Raw genomic sequence first — 20,053 nt, forward strand, 5'->3', positions numbered from 1 at the left:
CTGGTCCTCAGTATAGCACAGGATGCCCATTAGGGGACCTTCTGATTCCTGCTTCAACAACCTTCTTCTTTTTTTAAGACATGTTGTAGGTTTACAAAAAATGCAGAAAATACAGGTTCCCAAACCTCTCCCACCCATTATTAACAACTTGCGTTAAGGTGGTACATTTGTTACAGATGATAAAAGAATATAATTATAATTGTACTATTAATTATAGTCCATGGTTTATATTAGGGTTCACTGTGTTGTACAGTTCTAAGAGTTTTTTTTTTTTTTTTATTTTTTTTTATCCTAGTCACATATATACAACCTAAAATTTCCCCCTTTGAACCACACTCAAATATATAATTTGGTGCTGTCAAATACATTTACAATGTTGTGCTACCATCACCACCATCCATTTCCAAAACTTTTCCATCCCCCCCAAATAGAAACGGTACAATTTAAGCATTAACCCCCCATTCCCTAACCTGAACCCAGCCCTGGTAACCAAAATTCTAGATTCTGATGCTATGAGCTTGCTTATTCTAATTATTTCATATCATTGAGATTATACAATATTTGTCTTTTTGTGTCTGGCTTATTTCACTCAACATGATGTCCTCAAGTTTCATCCATGCTGTCATATTTATCAGAACTTCATTCTTTTTTCATGGGCTGAATAATATTCCATTGTGTATATACAACATGTTGATTCTCCATTCATTTGCTGATGACACTTGGGCTGCTCCCACTTTCTGGCAATTGTGAATATGCTGTTATGAACATGGGTATGCAAATATCTGTTCAAGTCCCTGCTTTCAATTCTTTTGAGTATATACCTAGAAGAGGGATTGCCAGTTCATACAGTATTTCTATACTTAAGTTGCTGAGGAACTGCCAAGCTCTTTTCCAGTGGCTGCATTTTACATTCCCACCAGCAATGAATGAGTGTTTCTATTTCTTTACATCTGATTTAACACTTGTAATGTTCCATTTTTAAAACAGTACTGATTGTAGTGGTTGTGAAATGGTATCTCACTGTGGTACTGACTTGTACTTCCCTAATGGCTAACAATGCTGAACATCTTTTCATGTGCTTTGGGCCATTTTTATATCCTCTTTGGAGAAATGTCTATTCAAGTGTTTTGCCTATTTTTAAATTGGGTTGTCTTTTTGTTGTTGAATTGTAAGATTTCTTTATATATTCTGGATATTAAACCTTTATTGGATATGTGGTTTCCAAATATTTTCTCCCATTCTGTAGGTTATCTTTTCATTTTTATGATAGTCCTTTGATGCACAGAATTTTTAATTCTGATTAGGTTCCATTTATTTATATTTTCTTCTGCTGCTCATCTTTTGGGTATAAAGTCTAAGAAAATGCTGTCTTCATCACCTTCTTGATGTCACTGTATTTGGCTGCTTTCTCTAGACAGCAGGCCATATCCACATTGGACACAGTGGGGATGCAAAAGGCCATGCCAGTGACTTCCCATTCTGTTCAGGGATGACTTTGCCCACCACCTTGGCAGCATCAGTAAATGCAGGGATGATGTTTTGAGCACCCTCATGGCTGTCATGCCAGTTTCCTGGAGAGGCCATCCACAATCTTCCGGATGGCAGTGATGACATGGAGTATGGTCATGAGACTCTCCATAATGCCAAAATTGTCACTGATGATGTTGGTCAAGGGGGCCGGGGAGTTGGTGGTGCAAGAAGCAATACTGACAATCTTGAGGGAGTTGTCATACTACTTATGGTTCACACCCATCAAAAACGTGGGTGCAATGGTGGAAGGGGCAGAGACAATGATTCTTTTGGCTCCATCCTTCAAGTGAACCTCAGCCTTTTCAAATATAGTGAAGACACCAGTGGACTCCTTAACATTTTCATCACTAGCATCACCCAATTTGAAGTTGGCATGATTTTCCCCTGGAAGATATATATGGGCTTCCCATTGATGATAAATTTCCTGTTTTTTAGCCTTGCCAGTGCCTTTGACCTTGCCATAGGTGGAATCATACTGGAACATGCAGATCATGTAGCAGAGGTCAATGAAGGGATCACTGATGGTGAAAACCTCCACTTTGCAGGGACCAGATGCCCAATACAGCCAGATGTGTTTATGCCGATCTTCATCATCAAATCTCAGGGATGTGGCTGTTGCTACATGAGTAGATCTGGCTATCTGTCAAATGGGTAGGTACTGAGAGCTGCATTTATTTTGAAGTGCTAACTCTGGAAATCAGTTTCTCCCTCCTAAGGTCTTAGTGTAGACTGGCTGAGTGTTAAGGCTCTTCAATACTTGGCCCAGTAAAAACTGAACTTTTAGAACAGTCTGTATTAAACAGTTCTGTTCTTCTTAGGTCTCTCTGAGCTTGTATCTTGCTTTGGGTGTGCACAATAACTTCCAAGATTACCCTAGTATATGCAACTATTTTCCCTCCAGGAGAAAATTTCCTTTCCCCTGTTCCTCTTCTGGGAGTCCTGGGCTGCTCTCTTTGTTTTTACAGTTCTTCCTCCTAGGGCTGCAGTTTGCTGGCTCCACTCCAGTGCTCCAGCTTTCACCCCTCCAGCTTTCACCCCTTGGTCTGCACTGCTGTTCAGTAGCTTCACTCTCCCTTTCCACTCAGCTTTTCTGCCTCCAGTAACTTCCAGATTAGAGGGATCCCAACCCACCCTCTGAGTCTGTCCTACATGGAGTCATATGCAGTCAATGTTCAGACTTAAAATATTTTCATTTACGTGCACCATCAACTAGGGTCAGAACTGGGAGAGTGTACAACTTGCCACAAGTTCCTCCATGAGTCACTCTGATTTCAGGGAGAAGCTTTGAATGTGTACTTCCAGACCACTAAAATGCTGCCATGGGTCTGTATAGTCTTGGTGCCTGTTTGTGCATGGGTACAAAGCTGTTACCTGTGGGTAGATTTATATTGTGACCCTGATAGGAGGTGCCTGGGCTTGGGAGCTGCCTCTATTAGTTGCATAAACTGTGCAGATCTGAGCAGGGGGATCTGGACCAGTAAATTTGTCCCACTGTTCTATTTTTTAGGTGTCTTTTTTTTCTTCTTCTTCTTTCAATTCAGCGTTTGTTGAGTCATTTTCCAGTCTTGATCCTCCTGCAGAGCTTCAAGAGAGTTCAATCTGCCCTTTTATTTAGCTTTATCTAAGGGGGAATGTTTATGGGGATGTCATATAATGCCATCTTGATAATACCACCTGTATTGCTTTTATAATTAAAAAAATAGTTTCTGTGCATGTGAGGGTGGTAGGTATGTGGAAACTTTGTACTCTGCATGATTTTTCTGTACATCTATAACTTATCTAGAAAATAAAAAGTAAAAATAAAAAAAAGTTAAAGTCTTTAAAAATGGAAATGCTTCATGGGTCTCATTAGTAATGTGGGATGAATTCATTCAATTATAACATTAAATCAGTATCTATCTCAGCACTTGGAAGTATGTCAAGTGAGAAGTAAGGGAAAGAAGAGATGGTAGAGACCTGATTAAGAAATGATGAGAGAGGGGACATTCTGATGGGCAGTCATGAAAGGACAAGGACTTGGGACAGTAGAAGATGGCTATATATATCTGGGAGCAGGGTCAGGAATTCAATGAAGCCAGACTTGTAAATTCACCTGCATATATGCACATGAAAAGGCTAAGGTATTGGCTAGGTAGGTGGTGATTTCCTTGAAGAGGCAGTAGGATGAGGATGTTCCCAACAGACCACTGCAGTCACTGGGTAGAAGTAAATTGCTTCTTCCTGGGCAGAAACTTATCAGATGGGACATCTGTGATGGCCTTGGCTTGAGTATGAAGCTGAGAGCAGGGAGTTTCCTGGGTTGAAAGAAACAGAAACAACCGCTGTAGCCTACAAAGGAGGAATAACAACAAGGATGCGGCAGAAAGTAGCAAGAACTGAAGTGAGCAAAAGCATCTGTGAACTGAAGGATAGCATATTCTTCTTTGAGCAACCTTAGAACTGAAGGATAGCATATTCTTCTTTGAGCAAGCTTAGAACATTTCAAGGTCTGCACTTGGTGTTTTTCTTTGAATATATTTTTTTAATTAGAGAAGTTGTTATGTTTACAGAAAAATCATGTAGAGCACCCATATACCCCCACAATATTATTAACACTTGGCATTAGTGTGGTACCTTTGTTACAAGTGAGGAAAGAATATTATAATTGTACTATTAACTATAGTCCATTGTTTACATTAGGGTATATTATTATTTTTCCCCATATACCACATTATTAACACCTTGTGTTAGTGTGGTGCATTTGTTTTAATTCATGAAAAATTTTTATAATTGTTCCATTATTTACCATCATTTACAACAGGCTTCACTCTGTACAGTCCTATGTTTTTCCTTTTAATTTTTATTCTAGCAATATATATATACGACCTAAAATTTCCCCTTTTAAGCACATTCAAACATATGATTCAGTACTGCTAATTATATACACAATGTCGTGCTACCATCACAACCATCCATTTCCAAAACTTTACAATAATCCAAATAGAAACTCCACACAATTTAAGCATAAACTCCCCATTGTCTATCCTGAACCCAGTCCCAGTAACCAAACTTCTAGAGTCTGACTCAATGAATTTGCTTATTTTAATTATTTTATATCATTGAGATCATGCAATATTTGTCCTTTTGTGTCTGGCTTATTTAACTCAACGTGATGTCTTCAAGGTTCATCCATGTTGTCGCATATATCAGGACTTCATTCCTTTCTAATATTCCATTTTATGTTTTTGCCACATTTTGTTTATCCATTCATCAACCGATAGACACTTGGGTTGTTTGCATCTTCTGGCAACTGTGAATAATGCCACTATGAACATCGGTGTACAAACATCTGTTAAAGTCCCTGCTTTCAATTCTTTTGAGTACATAACTAGTAGTGGCATTTCTGGGTCATGTGGTAATTCCATATTTGGCTTTCTGAGGAGCTGTTAAACTGTTTTCCACAGCAGCCGCACCATTTTACATTGCCACCAGCAATGAATGTGTTCCTATTTCTCCATATTCTCTCCAACACTTGTAATTTTCTGCTTTTTAAATAGTAGCCATTCTAAATGGGTGTGAAATGGTATCTCATTGTGGTTTTGATTTGCATTTCCATAATAGCTAATGATGTTGAGCATCTTTTCATGTGCTTTTTAGACATTTGTATATCCTCTTTGGAGAAATATCTATTCAAGTCTTTTGCCCATTCTTTTTCTATTTTTTTAAAATGCTGTTTTATTGAGATATATTCCATACCATACAAACCATCTGAAGTGTACAATCACTGGCTCACAGTTATTACCACATGATTGTGCATACAAGCCCATGATTGATTTTAGAACATTTTCATTACTCCATAAAAGAAATAAAAACAAAAAAGGTAATCCAAATCCTCCCATAACCCCAATTCCCCACAATGACTGGCTCATAGTATTGGTGTAGTACATTTGTTACTGTTGATGAAAAGGTATTGAAATATTACTGTTAACTATAGTCCATAGTTTGTAATAGGTACTTTTCCATATACCCCTCTATTATTAACTCCTTGTAATAGTGTCATACATTTGCTGTATTTCAAGAAAGAACTTCTAAATATTTTTATAGTTAATTATGGACATTGCCTACCACAATTCACTGTGTTACACATTCTCATGTTTTAACCTCCAACTTTCCTTCTGGTGACATACATGACTCTCAACGTCCCCTTTCCACCACATTCACACACCATTCAGCACTATTAATTATTCCAACATTAATGTGCTCCCGTCATCTCTGTCCATTTACAAACTTTTAAGTTCAACCTAGTTCAACATTCTGCTCATATTAAGCAACTGCTCCCTATCCTTAGCCTCATTCTGTATCCCAGCAATTTATACTTTGTATTTTATGTCTATGAGTTCACATGTTATAATTAGTTCATATCTGTGAGATCATACAACATTTGTCCTTTTGTATCTGGCTTATTTCACTTATGTCCTCAAGATTCTTCTAAGTTGTGTGCTTCAGTACTTCATTCCTTCTTACTGCTGAACAATATTCCACTGTATATATAAATCACAATTTGTTTATACATTCATCTGTTAATGGACACTGGGGTTATTTCCATCTTTTGGCAATTGTGAATAATGCCACTATGAACACTGGTATACAAACATCTGTTCTAGTCCCTGCTTTCAGATCTTCTGGATATATCCTAAGAAGCAGGATTGCTGGGTCATAAGGTAACTCTAAACTTAGCATTCTGAAGAACTGCCAAAACCTCCTCCACAGAGGCTGCACCATTTTACATTCCCACCAGCAGTGAATGAGTGTTCCTATTTCTCCACATCCTCTCCAACACTTGTAGTTTCTTGTTTGTTTAATAGTGGCCATTCTAGAGGTGTGAGATGGTATCTCATTGTGGTTTTGATTTGCATTTTCCTAATAGCTAGTGAATCTGAGCATCTTTTCATGTGCTTTTAAACTGGGTTGCTGGCCTCTTTATTGTTGAATTGTATGATTTCTTTACATATTCTGGATATTAAACCCTTATTGGATATGTGATTTCCAAATATTTTCTCTCATTTGTAAGCTGTCTTTTCACTTCCCTATTAAAGTTCATTGATGCGCTAAAGATTTTAGTTTTGAGGAGGACCAATTTATCTATTTTTTCTTTTGTTGCTTGTACTTTGGATGTAAAGTCTAAGAAACCATTGCTTAACACAAGATCCTGAAGATGCTTCTCAAAGTATTCTTCTAGCAGTTTCATAGTTCTGGTTCTTATATTTAGGTCTTGATCCATTTTGAGTTAATTTTTGTGTATGGTGTGAAAGTGGGGGAGGGGGTCCTTTTTCATTCTTTTGCATGTAGCTCTCCATTTCTCCCAACACCGTTAGTTGAAGAGATGGTTCTTCCTAACGAATGGACTTGGCAGCCTTGTCAAAAATCAATTGGCCATAGAAGTGAGGTCTATTTCTGACATTTCAATTCAATGGCATTGCTCTATTATCTATCTTTGTGCCAATACCATGCTGTTTTGACCATATAGCTTTGTAATAAGTTTTTAAGTAAGGAAGTGTAAGTCCTCAAACTTAGTTCTTCTTTTTCAAGATGTTTTTGGCTATTTGGGTTCCCTTACCTTTCCATATGAATTTGATGACTGGCTTTGACATTTTTGAAAAGTAGGCTTCTGGAATCTTGACCAAGATTGCATCGAATTGGTAAATTGTTTGGGGCAGAAATGACATCTTAATATTTAGTATTCTAATCCATGAGCCTGGATTTTAGATCTTCTTTGATTTCTTTTAGTAAAGTTTTGTAGTTTTGCAGGTACAAGTTCTTTACAACCTTGGTTAAATTTATTCCTAGATATCCGATTCTTTTAGTTGGTACTGTAAATGGAATTTTTTCTAGATTTTCTCTTCAGATTGCTCATTACTAATATATAAAAACACAACTGATTTTTGCATGTTGATCTTGTACTCCACCACCTTGCTGAATTCATTTATTAGCTCTAGTAGCTTGGTTGTAGATTTATTTAGGACCATGTCACCTGCAAATAGTGAAAGTTTTATTTCTTCCTTTCCAATTTGGATGCCTTTTATTTCTTTTTCTTACCTAATTGCTCTGGCTAGAATTTCCAGTACAATGTTGAATAACAATGTTGAATAACGGTGGGCATCCTTGTCTTTTTCCTGTTCTTAGAAGGAAAACTTTCAGTCTTTCACCATTGAGCATGACGTTAGCAGTGGATTTTTCATACATGGTATCATCTAATGATCCTTTTTATTTCTGTGGGGTTTGGTAGTCATGCCCCCCCCCCATTTCTAATTTTATTTGCCTCTCCTCTCTTTTGTTCTTTGTCATTCTATCTAAGGGTTTGTCAATTTTATTTATCTTTTCAAAGAACCAACTTTTGCTCTTGCTAATGCTCTATTTTTTTTTTAATTCTGATCCATTTATTTCTCTCTAATCTTTGTTATTTCTTTCCTTCTTGCTTTAGGTTTAGTTTGCTGTTCTTTTTCTACTTCTTCCAGGCATGCAGTTAGGTCTTTGATTTTAGCTCTTTCTTCTTTTTAAAAATAAGTGTTTAGGTCTACAAATTTCTCTCTCAGCACTATCCTTGCTGCATCCCATAAGTTTTGCTATGTTATGTTCTTGTTTTCATTCATCTCAAGGTATTTACTAATTTCCCTTTCTTCTTTGATTTGCTGATTGTTTAAGAGTGTGTTACTCACTCCCCTTTGCCCAGTATATGGATGGATGAGTAGAAAAATGGGGGCAAAAAAAAAAAAAAAAAAAAAGGCACCCAGTGTTTTTTACTTTGTTCTTTTTCACTTTAATTTTTATTCTTATTATTTTTGTCTGTGGTAACGAAAATGTTCAAAAATTACTTTTGGGGATGAACACACAACTATATAATTGTACTGTGAACAATTTGTATGACTTTGTATGACTGCATGGTATGTGAATATATCTCAATAAAAAATGGATTAAAAAAATAAAAAAGAAAATGTGCTTGACAGATTATGACCAAAAGAAAAAAAAAAAGAGTGTTACTTAACTTCCAGAAATTTGTTGATTTTCCAGTTTTCTACCTGTTATTGATTTCCAGCTTCATTCCATCATGGTCAAAGAAGATGCTTTGTATAATTCCAAACTTTTAAAATTTATTGAGACTTGTTTTGTGACCCAACATGTGGTCTATCCTGGAGAAGGATCCATGTGCACTTGAGAAGAATGTATATCTTGCTGTTCGGGGTGCAATGTTCTCTATAGGTCTGTCAGGTCTAGTTCATTTATCATATTATTCAAGTTCTTGTAAACTTATCGATCTTGTGTCTGGAGGTTCTATCTATTGATGAGAGTGGTGTATTAAAGTCTCCATCTATTATTCTAGAGGTATCCATCTCTCCGTTATGTTTGCCAGCATATGCCTCATGTATTTTCGGGCACTGTGATTAGGTGTATACATATTTATGACTGTTATTTCTTCTTGGTGAATTGATCCTTTTATTAATAAATAGTGTCCTTTTTCTTTCATAACAGGTTTTTACTTAAAGGTATTTTGTCTGCTATTAGTATAGCTACTCTGGCTCTTTTTTGCTTACTAATTGCATGGATTATCTTTCATCCTTTCACTTTCAACCTATTTGTGTCTTTGGCTCTATGATGAGTCTCTTGTAAAGAACATATAGTTGCATCATGCTGTTTTTATCCATTCTGCCAATCTGTGTCTTTTGATGGGAGAGTTCAATCTATTAACATTCAGTGTTCTTGCTGTAAAAGGAGTACTTACTTCAGTCATTTTGTCCTTTAGTTTTTATATATGTTTTTTTGTCTCTCTTTTCCATATAGATCATCTTTTGTGATGTGTCTGACTGATCCCTTTCTCATTTCTGTTTCTGTATATTTTCAAATACTTTCTTTGTGGTTACCCTGGGGTTTGTATTACACAACCTAAGTCTATACCCTAGTAATTTGAAAAGATACCAACAAAGCTTCAATAGCATACACGTTCTCTGCTCCCATATCCCTCTGTTCCTCCTCTTTATATGTTCTGTCCAACATTACCTCTTTACATTTCACGTGTCCATTATGAGGAACTATGCCTTTTTTTTGTTCAATTGTATTCTGACTCTTACAGGAATTAAAGAATTGAGTTATATATTGATGACACAGTACTATTGGGTTTTGCATTTAACCTTTTCTTTACCTTCATTGAAAATCTTTACTTCTTCATACTACTCCAAGCTACTCTGTCTTGTCTTTTCCTTTCCCCTGCAGAACTCCCTTTTTAATCCTGGTAGGGAAGGTCTTTTGTTGACAAACTCTCTGTTTCTGTTTATCTGAATATTTTCAACTCTCCCTTATTTCTGCAGGATGGTTTTGCTGGATAAAGAATCTTGGGCTGGCAGCTTTTCTCTCAGTATCTTAAATATATACCAGTACCTTCTCCTAGGTTTCTGATGAGAGGATCTCAAGGATCCTTATTGCGAATCCCTTGTATGTGATGAATTGCTTTTCTCTTTCTGCTTTCAGAATTCTCTCTTTATCTTTGGCATTTGACATTCTGATTATTTGTTTCTCTGAGCAGGTATATTAGGGTTTATTCTGTTTGGGGTACATTGTGCTTCTTGGACATGTATATTTACTTCTTTCATAAGAGTTGAGAAATTTTCAGTCATTATTTCTTCAAATATTTTCTGCCCCCTTTCCCCTCATTTCTCCTCTTGGGATACCCCATGATGTATATGTTTATTTTCACTCAATTTCCTGACACAAGACTCTATTTTTTTCTATTCTTTTCTCTATCTGTTCTTCTGATTGTATAATTTTGATGGTCCTGTCTTCTTGATTCTTTCTTCTGCCTGTTCACATCTGTTGTTATACACTTCTAGTATATATTTTTTGAAAATGTATTTTTAAATTAAATTTTGAGATACATTCACAAACCATACAATCATCCACAGCATACAATCAACTGTCCACGGTACCCTTATATAGTTGTGCATTCATCACAACAATCAACTTTTGAACATCCTCATCACTACACACAAAAAGAGTAAGAATAAAAATTAAAGTAAAAAAGAAGACCCAAAACATCCCATACCCCCACCCCTCCCTATTGTTCACCTACTTTTTGTCCTCCTTCTTCTACTCACCTATCCATACACTGGATAAAGGGAGTGGGAGCCACAAAGTTTTCACAATCACATGGTCACACAGTATAAGCTATACAGTTATACAATCATCTCCAAGAATCAAGGATACTGGGTTGCAGTTCAGTTTCAGGTATTTCCTTCTAGCTATTCCAATACACTAAAAATTAAAAAGAGCTATCTATATAATGCATAAGAATAACCTCCAGAATGTCCTCTTGACTCTATTTGAGATCTCTCAGCCACTGAAACTTTTTGTTTCATTTCTCTTCCCCCTTTTGGTCCAAGAAGGCTCTCTCGATCCCACAATGCCAGGGCTAAGTTCACCCCTGCGAGTGCTATCCATGTTGCCAAGGCGATTTGCACCCCTGGAAGTTATGTCCTACATAGAGGGGAGGGCAGTGAGTTTACCTGCAGAGTTGACTTAGAGAAACAAGCCACATCTGAACAACAAAAGAGGTTTTCTGGGGGTGTGACTCTCAGGCACAAATATAAGTAGGCTTAGCCTCTTCTTTGCTGTAACAAACTTCGTAAGGGCAAGCCTCAAGATCGAACTGCTTGAGTATCTAAATTGGCAGTACCCAATGTGTATAAAAATATCAGTAATTCCCCAGGTGGGAAAGTTGAATATTTCCACATTTTTCCCCATTCCCTCAAGGGGGCTCTGCAAATATATTTTTCTCTGCCCAAATTACTGTGGTTTGTATCAGGATTTCACACTAACCTGTACAAATCAAGCAGATTTCACTCCCTATTCAAAGTTCCATGTAATCATGGTGTGTGAACAAACTAACCATACAAGTTAGATTAAATAGTGTTTTGCAAAAAATACAGATTTTCACCTAATCAACCTGTTCTCCTCTGGTCTCACACAAAAGTTGAAATTTTAAAACACTGTCAATAAATTGTCCTTTACCCTTTAGTCTGATTTACCTTGGTCCTAACCAAGTCCATTTCATTCATATCTCTAATTGAAGTCTAATTGCTTTTTCAGACTCTTTAACATTTGCTGTGTGGGCTAATGCTGCCATTCATAGCTGCTGGACTCTGGCACTGAGTCTCACGTGTCACATAGACACCCAAAGTTCCAGGGATCGACCAGGTTATAAGCAAAAAGCTCAGCATCTCAGAATTTAGAAACAGCCATTACAACTCAGGAATAGATGTAACTGATGGAAGAGCTTACAATATAGGAACCTTTACAGTAAGCCTTTCCATGATAACCTATGCTCTCAGATTCAATTCTCAGAGTTTGCACATTATAGTTAGGCCATATTAGTGAGCCATTATAATGTCTGTCTTTTCATTTCTGGTTTATGTCATCAACATACTGTCCTCAATGGCCATTCACCTCACAAATTCATGCCTTCTTGCAGCAGGTCAATAATTCATTGTATGTATATATCACAGTTCAGCATTCTGTTCATTAGCCGATGTACCCTTAAGTCACCTCCATCCACTGCAAATTATGAATACTACCGCCATAAGCCCCAGTGTGCAAATGTCAATTCATTTCCTCTTTTCAGTACTTCCAAATATATATTCAATAACAGGGTTGCAGGACCATATGGTAACCCCATGCTTAGCTCCCTGTGAAACCACCACACTGCCCTCCAGATGGGCTACACCATTCTACTTCCCCACCAATGGTGATTAGGTACATCCCTTTCTCTACAGTTTCTCCAGCACTTGTATCCCTCTGTTTATTTTTCACACAGTTTGATTCATACATCATACATTCCATCCTAAGTAAACAATCAGTGGTTCCCTGTATAATCACATGAAGTTATACATTTACCACCACTATATGAGGACATTTCCATTTCTTCCACAAAGAAAGAGGAATAGACAAATAAAAGAAAAAAAGAAAGAAAAAGTGACAACTAAAAAGCAACAACAAAAAATTAAAATAAAATATGATTAAAAAGTTGGACACCACCACCTTATATCCCCCACTTATAGCCATTTAGCTTTAGTATATTGCCTTTGTTACAATTAATGGAAGCATATTACAATGTTACTGTTAATGTTACTGTTTGCATTGATAGTATTTTTTCCCCCAAACCATTTCATTTTTAACACCTTGCAAAGTTGACATTCATTTGTTCTCCTTATGTAAAAACATTCTTATATTTGTACATTTAATCATAATCTTTGAGCACTCTAGGTTTCACTAAGTTACACCACCTTGGTCTTTATCTTTTATCTTTCCCTCTGGTGTCCCACATGCCTCCAACCCTCCTCTTTCAACCCTACTTACAGTCATCTTTGTTCAGTGTACTTACAATATTGTGCTAGCATCACCAAATATTGTGCTATCCATCTCTGGATCTATACAATCAATCCTGTTGAACATTCTGTACTCCTTCAGCATCAAATGCCCAATCTTTACTGTCTTTCTGTCTCCTGGTATCTTCATTTCTACACTCCTCTTCAAACCTCTCTCTCCAGTCTTTTCCTATCTTTCTGTAGTATTTCTTGTAGAGAGGAGGTTTTGTTTACAAACTCTCTGATTGTCTATCTGTAAATATTTTCAACTCTCCCTCATTTTTGAACGACAGTTTTGCTGGATACAGGATTCTTGGTTGGCAGTTTTTCTCTTTCAGTATCTTGAATGTATCATACCACTGCCTTCTTAACTTCATGGTTTCTACTGAGACATCTGCACTTAGTCTTATTGAGCTTCCCTTTTTTGTGATGGATTGCTTTTCTCTTGCTGCTTTCAGAATTCTCTGTCTTTGACATTTGACAATCTGATTAGTAAGTATCTTGGAGTAGGTCTGTTTGGATCAATTCTGTTTGGGGCATGCTGTACTTCTTGGACATGTAATTTTATGTCTTTCATAAGAGTTGGGAAATTTTCATTGATTATTTCCTCTATTATTCTTCTGCCCCTTTTCCCTTCTCCTCTCCTTCTGGAATACCTATAATGTGTATATTCATGCACTTCATGTTGTCATTCAAGTTCCCTGAGTCTCTGCTCATATTTTTCCATTCTTTTCTCTATCTGTTCTTTTGTGTGTAGGATTTCAGAAGATCTGTCTTCTGGTTCAGTAATCCTTTCTTCTGCCTCTTCAAGTCTGCTGTTGTATGTCTCCATTGCGTTTTTCATCTCTTCTATTGTGCCTTTCATTCCAGTAAGTTCTGCCATTTGTTTTTTCAATCTTATGAATTCTTCCTTATTGTCAGCTAGTGTCTTTTTTATATCTTTCATCTCTTTTGTCACATTTTCTTTCAACTCGCTGACGTGATTTAGAAGGCTTGTTTGAACATCTTTAATTAATTGTTTCAACTCTTGAATCTCAGTTAAGGTGTTAGTTTGTTCCTTTGACTGGGCCATATCTTTGTGTTTCCTGGTGTGGCTCGTGAGTTTTTGCTGTCTAGGCATCTGATTTTCTTGATTAGTTTATTCTGAAGGTTGGTTTCTCTCTTTTGCCTTGGGTTTTCTTGTTGGTCCTCTTTAATTTCTATATTTCTTTGTTTCTCTCACTGGCCAGCTGTCAGTGTTCCCTTGCAATTTCTGGACTGTCCAGCAGATGGCACAGTTCGGTAACTTCATTGTCCTCAGAGGCTGATGAAGGTAAGCTTAAACTGTGGGATTCCTACGCCCTCGCTTTGCTGGCCAAAATCTGGCTCGATGTGGGGCTACACCTGTGGCAGAATACTACCTTAGCTGACCCAGTACTCCAGCTATCCCCAAGGCAAGGAAACAACTGCTGGCTGCTGCTTCCTTCAAGGGTGGGGGAAGGGTTTTCAGACCCAGGGCTGGAAACGCAGTCTCTGTCCATGTTTTCTTAGTCTCTTTGTCCCGCACTGATCTGGGCCTTGAAATGTCCTCCCCTGTCCCCCAGGTCTTCAAACAGTGGATGTATGTCTCACTGCCGTGAGAGATTTTAAAATCTGTGTCCCTGGTAGGAGGTTTCCTGTCTGCTGATTCTGTGCCTTTCCCGCACTAAGACTGAGTGAGGGGGAGGAGAGAGGACTGGCTGGTCTGGGACAGAAGATTCCTACCTGGTATTTCTTTTCTTTCTTCATTTCAGCATCTGCAGTGTCCTCCAGTCTATATCCTCCTCCAGTTTCAATCGATTCAGAGTTGTCCTTTTTTTCATTGAATCTCTGGAGAGAAGTTTTCAGTAGCTGTTCACATCTCCATGTTGATGATGCTACCCCCTCTAGTGTATTTTTAATCTCCATTATTGTGCCTTTCATTCCCATATGTCTGTTTTTTTTTAACCTTTCAAATTCTTCTTTATGCTCACACACTGTCTTCTTAATATCCTTTAGCTCTATATCCACCATTAGTTTATTTCTATCATATTTTCTCTCTCATTTCCTTGAAGTGATTTAGGAGATGTTTTGAATTTCTTTGAATAGTTGTTCCAAATTGTGCAATGTGTCTCCTCTGAATTTTTTATTTGTTCCCTTGACAGACCCATAGCTTCCTGTTTCGTAGTATGGCTTGTGATTTTTTGCTGATGTCTGGGCATCTGAATATTTTGATATGTTAAATGTGAAGGTCAGTTTCTCCCTCTTGCTTGGGTTTTACTGTTGATTGACTTTGTGTTAAGGCTATTCTTTGATGTCTGGTCCAACTTATTCCAGACCTTTTGAGTAGCCCGTGTTTAACTGTTCAGGTTTTCTCAGCTCTTCTGCACCTGATTCTTGCCCAGGATATGAGGTACAATTTTTTTTTTAATAAGAAATTTTATTTTGAGATAAATTCAAACTTATAGGAAGAGCTGCAAAAACAGTACAAACCCCATACACAGAACTCCAGCATACCCCGACCCCCCTTCCCCAATATACCACCTTTAACATCCTGTCACACCACCATTTCTTTCTTTCTTTCCCTCCCTCCCTCATCATCCATCATCTATTGCTCTGTCTTCTGAACATGAGAGCAAGCTGCACACATCCTTGGAAAAACAATATAATTTACATATATATTTCCCATGAACAAGAACATTCTTTTATGCAATCCCATTAAATGCAGCTAAGAAGTTCAAGAAATTCAACATTGATACAAAGCTTACATTCCATATTTCCTTTTTTTTTCTTTCCCTTAAGTCCCATTTGTGTCCCTTTGAGCCTCCTCTCCTCCATCCTCAGATCCCATCCAGGATCATACTTGGCATTTAATTGTCATCTATTTAGACTTTTTTTTTTTTTTTTAATTGTGGCACCATATATACAGCCTAAATCTTCCCATTCCACCCCCTCTCTAGCATTCCATTAGTGGGATTAATCACATTTAGGATGTTGCAATGCTATCACCTTCCCACCATCCCTTTCTAGAAGTTTCCCTTCACCCCAAACAGAAACTCTACACTCATTTCTTAACTCCCCATTGCCCCTTCTCCCACTTCTCAGAACCCCTACTCTACTTTTCATCTCTATGGTCATATTCTCCGATACTTTCTTTGTGTTTACCATGGGGCTTAAATTAAACATCTTAAATCTATAACAATCTTGTTTTTCTTTGATACCAACTTAACTTCAATATGACACATAAACTATGTTCCTATACTCCCTCATTCCCCCACTTTTATGTAGTTGTCAAAAATTACATATTTTACATTGAGTCCAAAACCACTGATTTATCATTTATGTATTTTAGATCCTGTAGGAAGTAAATAGTGGAGTTACAAATCAAAAATACAGTAGTATTGGTATTTATATTTACCATGTGCTCTTTAGTGGTACCCTTTATTTCTTCATGTAGTTTCAGTCAATTGTTTAGAGTCCCTTCCTTTCAGCCTGCTCAACACCCTTTAGCATTTCTTATAGGACTGACCTACTGGTGGTGAAGTCCCTCAGCTTTTTTCTCTGTCGGTAGGGCTCCCTTTAGTATCTGAAGTAGGGCAGGTCTTTTATTAGCAAAATCTCTCAGCATTTGTCTGTGAAAAATTTAAGCTCTCCCTCAAATATGAAGGAGAGTTTTGCTGGACAAAGTATTCTTGGTTGGAAATTTTTCTCTCTCAGAGTTTTAAATACGTCATGTAACTGCCTTCTCGCCTCCATGGTGGCTGCTGAGTAGTCACTACTTAGTCTTATGTTGTTTCCTTTGTATGTGGTGAATTGCTTTTCTCTTGCTGCTTTCAGAACTTCCCCCTTCTCTTTAGTATTTGACAGTCTGAGCAGAATATGTCTTGGAGTGAGTTTATTTGGATTTATTCTATTTGGAGTTTGCTGGGCATTTATGCTTTGTGTATTTATATTGTGTAGAAGGTTTGGGAAGTTTTCCCCAACAATTTCTTTGAATACTCTTTCTAGACCTTTACCCTTCTCTTCCCCTTCTGGGACACGAAGGAGTCTTCAATTTGGACATTTTATTTTATCTATCATATCCCTGAGATCCATTTTGATTTTTTCCCCACTCTTTCTTTTGTTCTTTCATTTTCTGTTCTGTGGTCCTCGAGGAGGCTGAGCTGTTGTTCAACTTCCTCTGATCTTGTATTATGAGTATCCAGAGTCTTTTTAATTTGGCCAACAGTTTCTTTTATTTCCATAAGATCTTCTATTTTTTAAATTTACTCTTGCAATTTCTTCTTTATGCCCTTCTAGGTTCTTCTTTATGTCCTTTATATCCTGTGCCGTGCTCTTCTTCATGTCCTTTATATCCTGAGCCATGCTCTTGTTGCCTGTCTGTAATTCTTTGATTAATTGTGCCAAGTACTGTGTGTCTTCTGATCTTTTGATTTGGGTGTTTGGGTTTGGGTTCTCCATATAGTCTGGTTTTATCATATGCTTTAAGATTTTCTGTTGTTTTTGGCCTCTTGGCATTTGCTTTACTTGATCCCTAATTTGACAGAACTGCAGCTTGGTGGCATACACTTTTTCTAACTAACCAGCAGATGGCATCCATGAGTCACCTATTCCCCTCAAGTCAGTTCTCCACCACTTTGTCTTTGTGGTGTGTGGGGGTCTGATTATTGTGGGGTCCAACTGGTGCACCAAGTTTGGGTGTGTTGCTGGTGCTGTCCGCCCTGAATGTGGGGCATGTGTCTGGGTGGTTAGGGAGGCAGGGCAGCTTTAATAATCAAACCTCCTAGGTGTTCCCGGAGATTTAAGGCTGTTGCAGGAGCCTAAGCCTTCACTTCAGTCTTTCCACTGATTGTCTCTGCCACTGACCCACAAATCCTTGGTATTCGCGTAGGGTCCCTGGGATTTCTGAGCGGTTCCCCCTTCCCAGCTGTAGTCTTCCAGGACCTCTGCTGAGGGAGGGCCGCGCCATGTCACTAGTGCACGCCCCAGGGAAGCCCTGGGTTGCTGGGCCGTACAGGGGCACCCCCAGCCTGCTTCAAAGATGGTTGAATGGGACGTGTTAACTTCCCCCTTTTTGCACACCTCCGCCCTCCCAGCTCCAGGACAATCAGCCGTGGGTGTATTAAAGGCCACTGTCCATGGCCAATATTGTGGCTTGTGTGTAGTGCTGCGGGAAAGATTCCCTGTCACAGTGGGTTTCTTGGCGCGGCTCTGGGCTGTGGGTCTGGCCCCGGGCAGGAGCGTCCCCTGCCCACTGCAAGGAATGCAGTTTTTTTTCTCCTTTTGGCTCCCCTCTGCTCCTCTGGTCTCGAGACAATCAGCAGTGGGTGTGGGAAGGGGTATTCTCCAGGCCAGACACCGAGGCGTTAGCCCAGCCCGCTCCCGCCGTGCTTTACTGCAGGGCTCTCCCCGTCGTATCTGCAGCCACTCCCAGGCTTTTTTTTTTTAAAACTAGTCCGTCCCCAAATGTGAGCCCACTGTTTCCACACACCGCAGTGTGGCCATAGGACTTTCAGCTGACTCACTCACTCGTTTCAGAATGCAGGCTCCTGGTTTCACCAAATGCACGTACCCTGTGGATTTAGCAAACCTTGTCCGGCGGGTACATCGCTGGCAGTGGTGTTCTGGGTCACTTTCTGGTTTTTATCTAGTAATTTTCATGGAGATGTTTTTTTGCCCTGTCTCACCTAGCCGCCATCTTAGCTTCTCCGAGGTACAATTTTTACAATTTCTTTTTTGTGTGCAATTGTTTCACCTACAGGAGAAAGCTTCCTTTCTTCTGTTCCTTTTCTGGGAATCTTGATCTGTTCTGTTGTTTTTGTGAAGACTTTTCTCCCCAGATCCTATAATTTGTTTAAATTCTCTCCTTACTCAGTGTCCTCTTTTCATTGCACTTTTCAATTCTGGGATCTGTTCTATCTTACAGCAGTTCAGTTTCCCTCCTTTTTTTTTCCCATTAGACTTTTCTGCTTCTGGTTTCTTCTGTTAGGGAATCCTGCCCCACAGAGCAGAATGGGGTCAATACAGAAAGATCTGTTTTATGTTTAGGTGGTCCAGATAACAGAGACTGGATTGACTGTGAACACCTCTTGCCAACAGTTCTGCTGCCGTGTCTTGTTTCCCTGGGGGCACTTTTGTATGTGGTACTCTCAGTTGCTTGTGTTCCACCTTGGGTCTCTGCGGACTCAGGTCCATGTACCTGTATGCGCATGGGGTTCCAACTTGCTGCTCTGTGAGTGGCTCTACAGATTGCATCCACACAGAAGGAACCCAGGCCATGCTGCCTCTGTGATTTTTAAGCTGCAAAGGACAGAGTAGGAGGGGTCTGGACTGGCAGGCCTGGTATGTAAATTTCCTACCTGATTTTGGTGTTTCTTTTTCTTTTTTCTTCAATTCAGCGTGCGTGGAGTCCTTTTCCAGTTGCTATTGTACTTCAGGGTTCCAAGAAGTGGGATTTGTACTTTTATTAGTTGATTTTAAAGTTGAGGGGAGACTTTTCCAGGGGATGTCTTATGTTGCCATGTTGATGATGTCACTGCACTTGGATTTTAAAGTTTTCAGTATGAAAAAAGGAGCCACACAGGTAACAAATGAAAACAAGCCAGTAAAGTAAAACATAATCCAACTCACCACTCTGGTTAACAGCTGGTTCTAAATATCATGGTTAAACTTTCAAGGTCTTCATTCTTTAAATGTAGTTCTTCAAGCAAGGTGGCTATGAACTGTGTAAATACCACATTTTCCTGAGACTTCTTCTGAATGCCAAGAATTGGGGTAAGTCTGAAACAATCAGAAACAGTAACTGCATATCCATGAAAAGGGAATGGATAAGGGAATCCCCAATTTCTAGAGGGAATTTTGTGAGGGTTATGAGGTCTGATTTAACAAAACTCCCAGATAGAAAAGGCTTTACTAACAAAGGCAGAAGAGAAGTCTCAGAATAAATTGAAAGGTCAAACATACTGGTAAGTATTGAAAGAAGTTTAAAAATGTGAATCTATAACATGTTTTTGATCATGCTGGCAAAAACTACTAAAATTCTGCCAAAGAAAGAAAATTAATAAGGCCTTTCCAATTGGGAAAAGGAGTTGTGTTGAGGTGCTTAGAGCTAAGAATTGCCTTAAAAAATCATTTATATT

The 20,053-nt window shown here is 38.5% G+C and overlaps 1 protein-coding gene and 1 pseudogene across 5 annotated transcripts in view; both read right to left on the bottom strand.

The window, feature by feature from the left end:
- RPAP2 (RNA polymerase II associated protein 2) overlaps positions 1–20,053 on the bottom strand; it is a 197,068-nt gene that overhangs the window by 20,273 nt on the left and 156,742 nt on the right. For 3 of the 5 annotated variants that reach the window (XR_005215302.1, XM_037826647.1, XM_037826644.1), the window contains exon 12: positions 19,545–19,694. Coding sequence is in view for 4 of the 5 variants with exons in the window: in XM_037826647.1 (XP_037682575.1) it covers positions 19,553–19,694 (142 nt within the window). In the remaining variant the exon portion in view is untranslated. Of the gene's footprint in view, positions 1–2,113; positions 3,825–18,675; positions 19,455–19,544; positions 19,695–20,053 lie in introns of those variants that run through there. The other 2 variants (XM_037826645.1, XM_037826646.1) reach the window with 2 other exon arrangements.
- On the bottom strand, positions 1,239–18,522 carry LOC119513609 (annotated as a pseudogene).

The sequence above is a fragment of the Choloepus didactylus genome, chromosome 2 (assembly GCF_015220235.1).
Source record: "Choloepus didactylus isolate mChoDid1 chromosome 2, mChoDid1.pri, whole genome shotgun sequence".
Classification (NCBI taxonomy): Eukaryota; Metazoa; Chordata; class Mammalia; order Pilosa; family Megalonychidae; genus Choloepus; species Choloepus didactylus.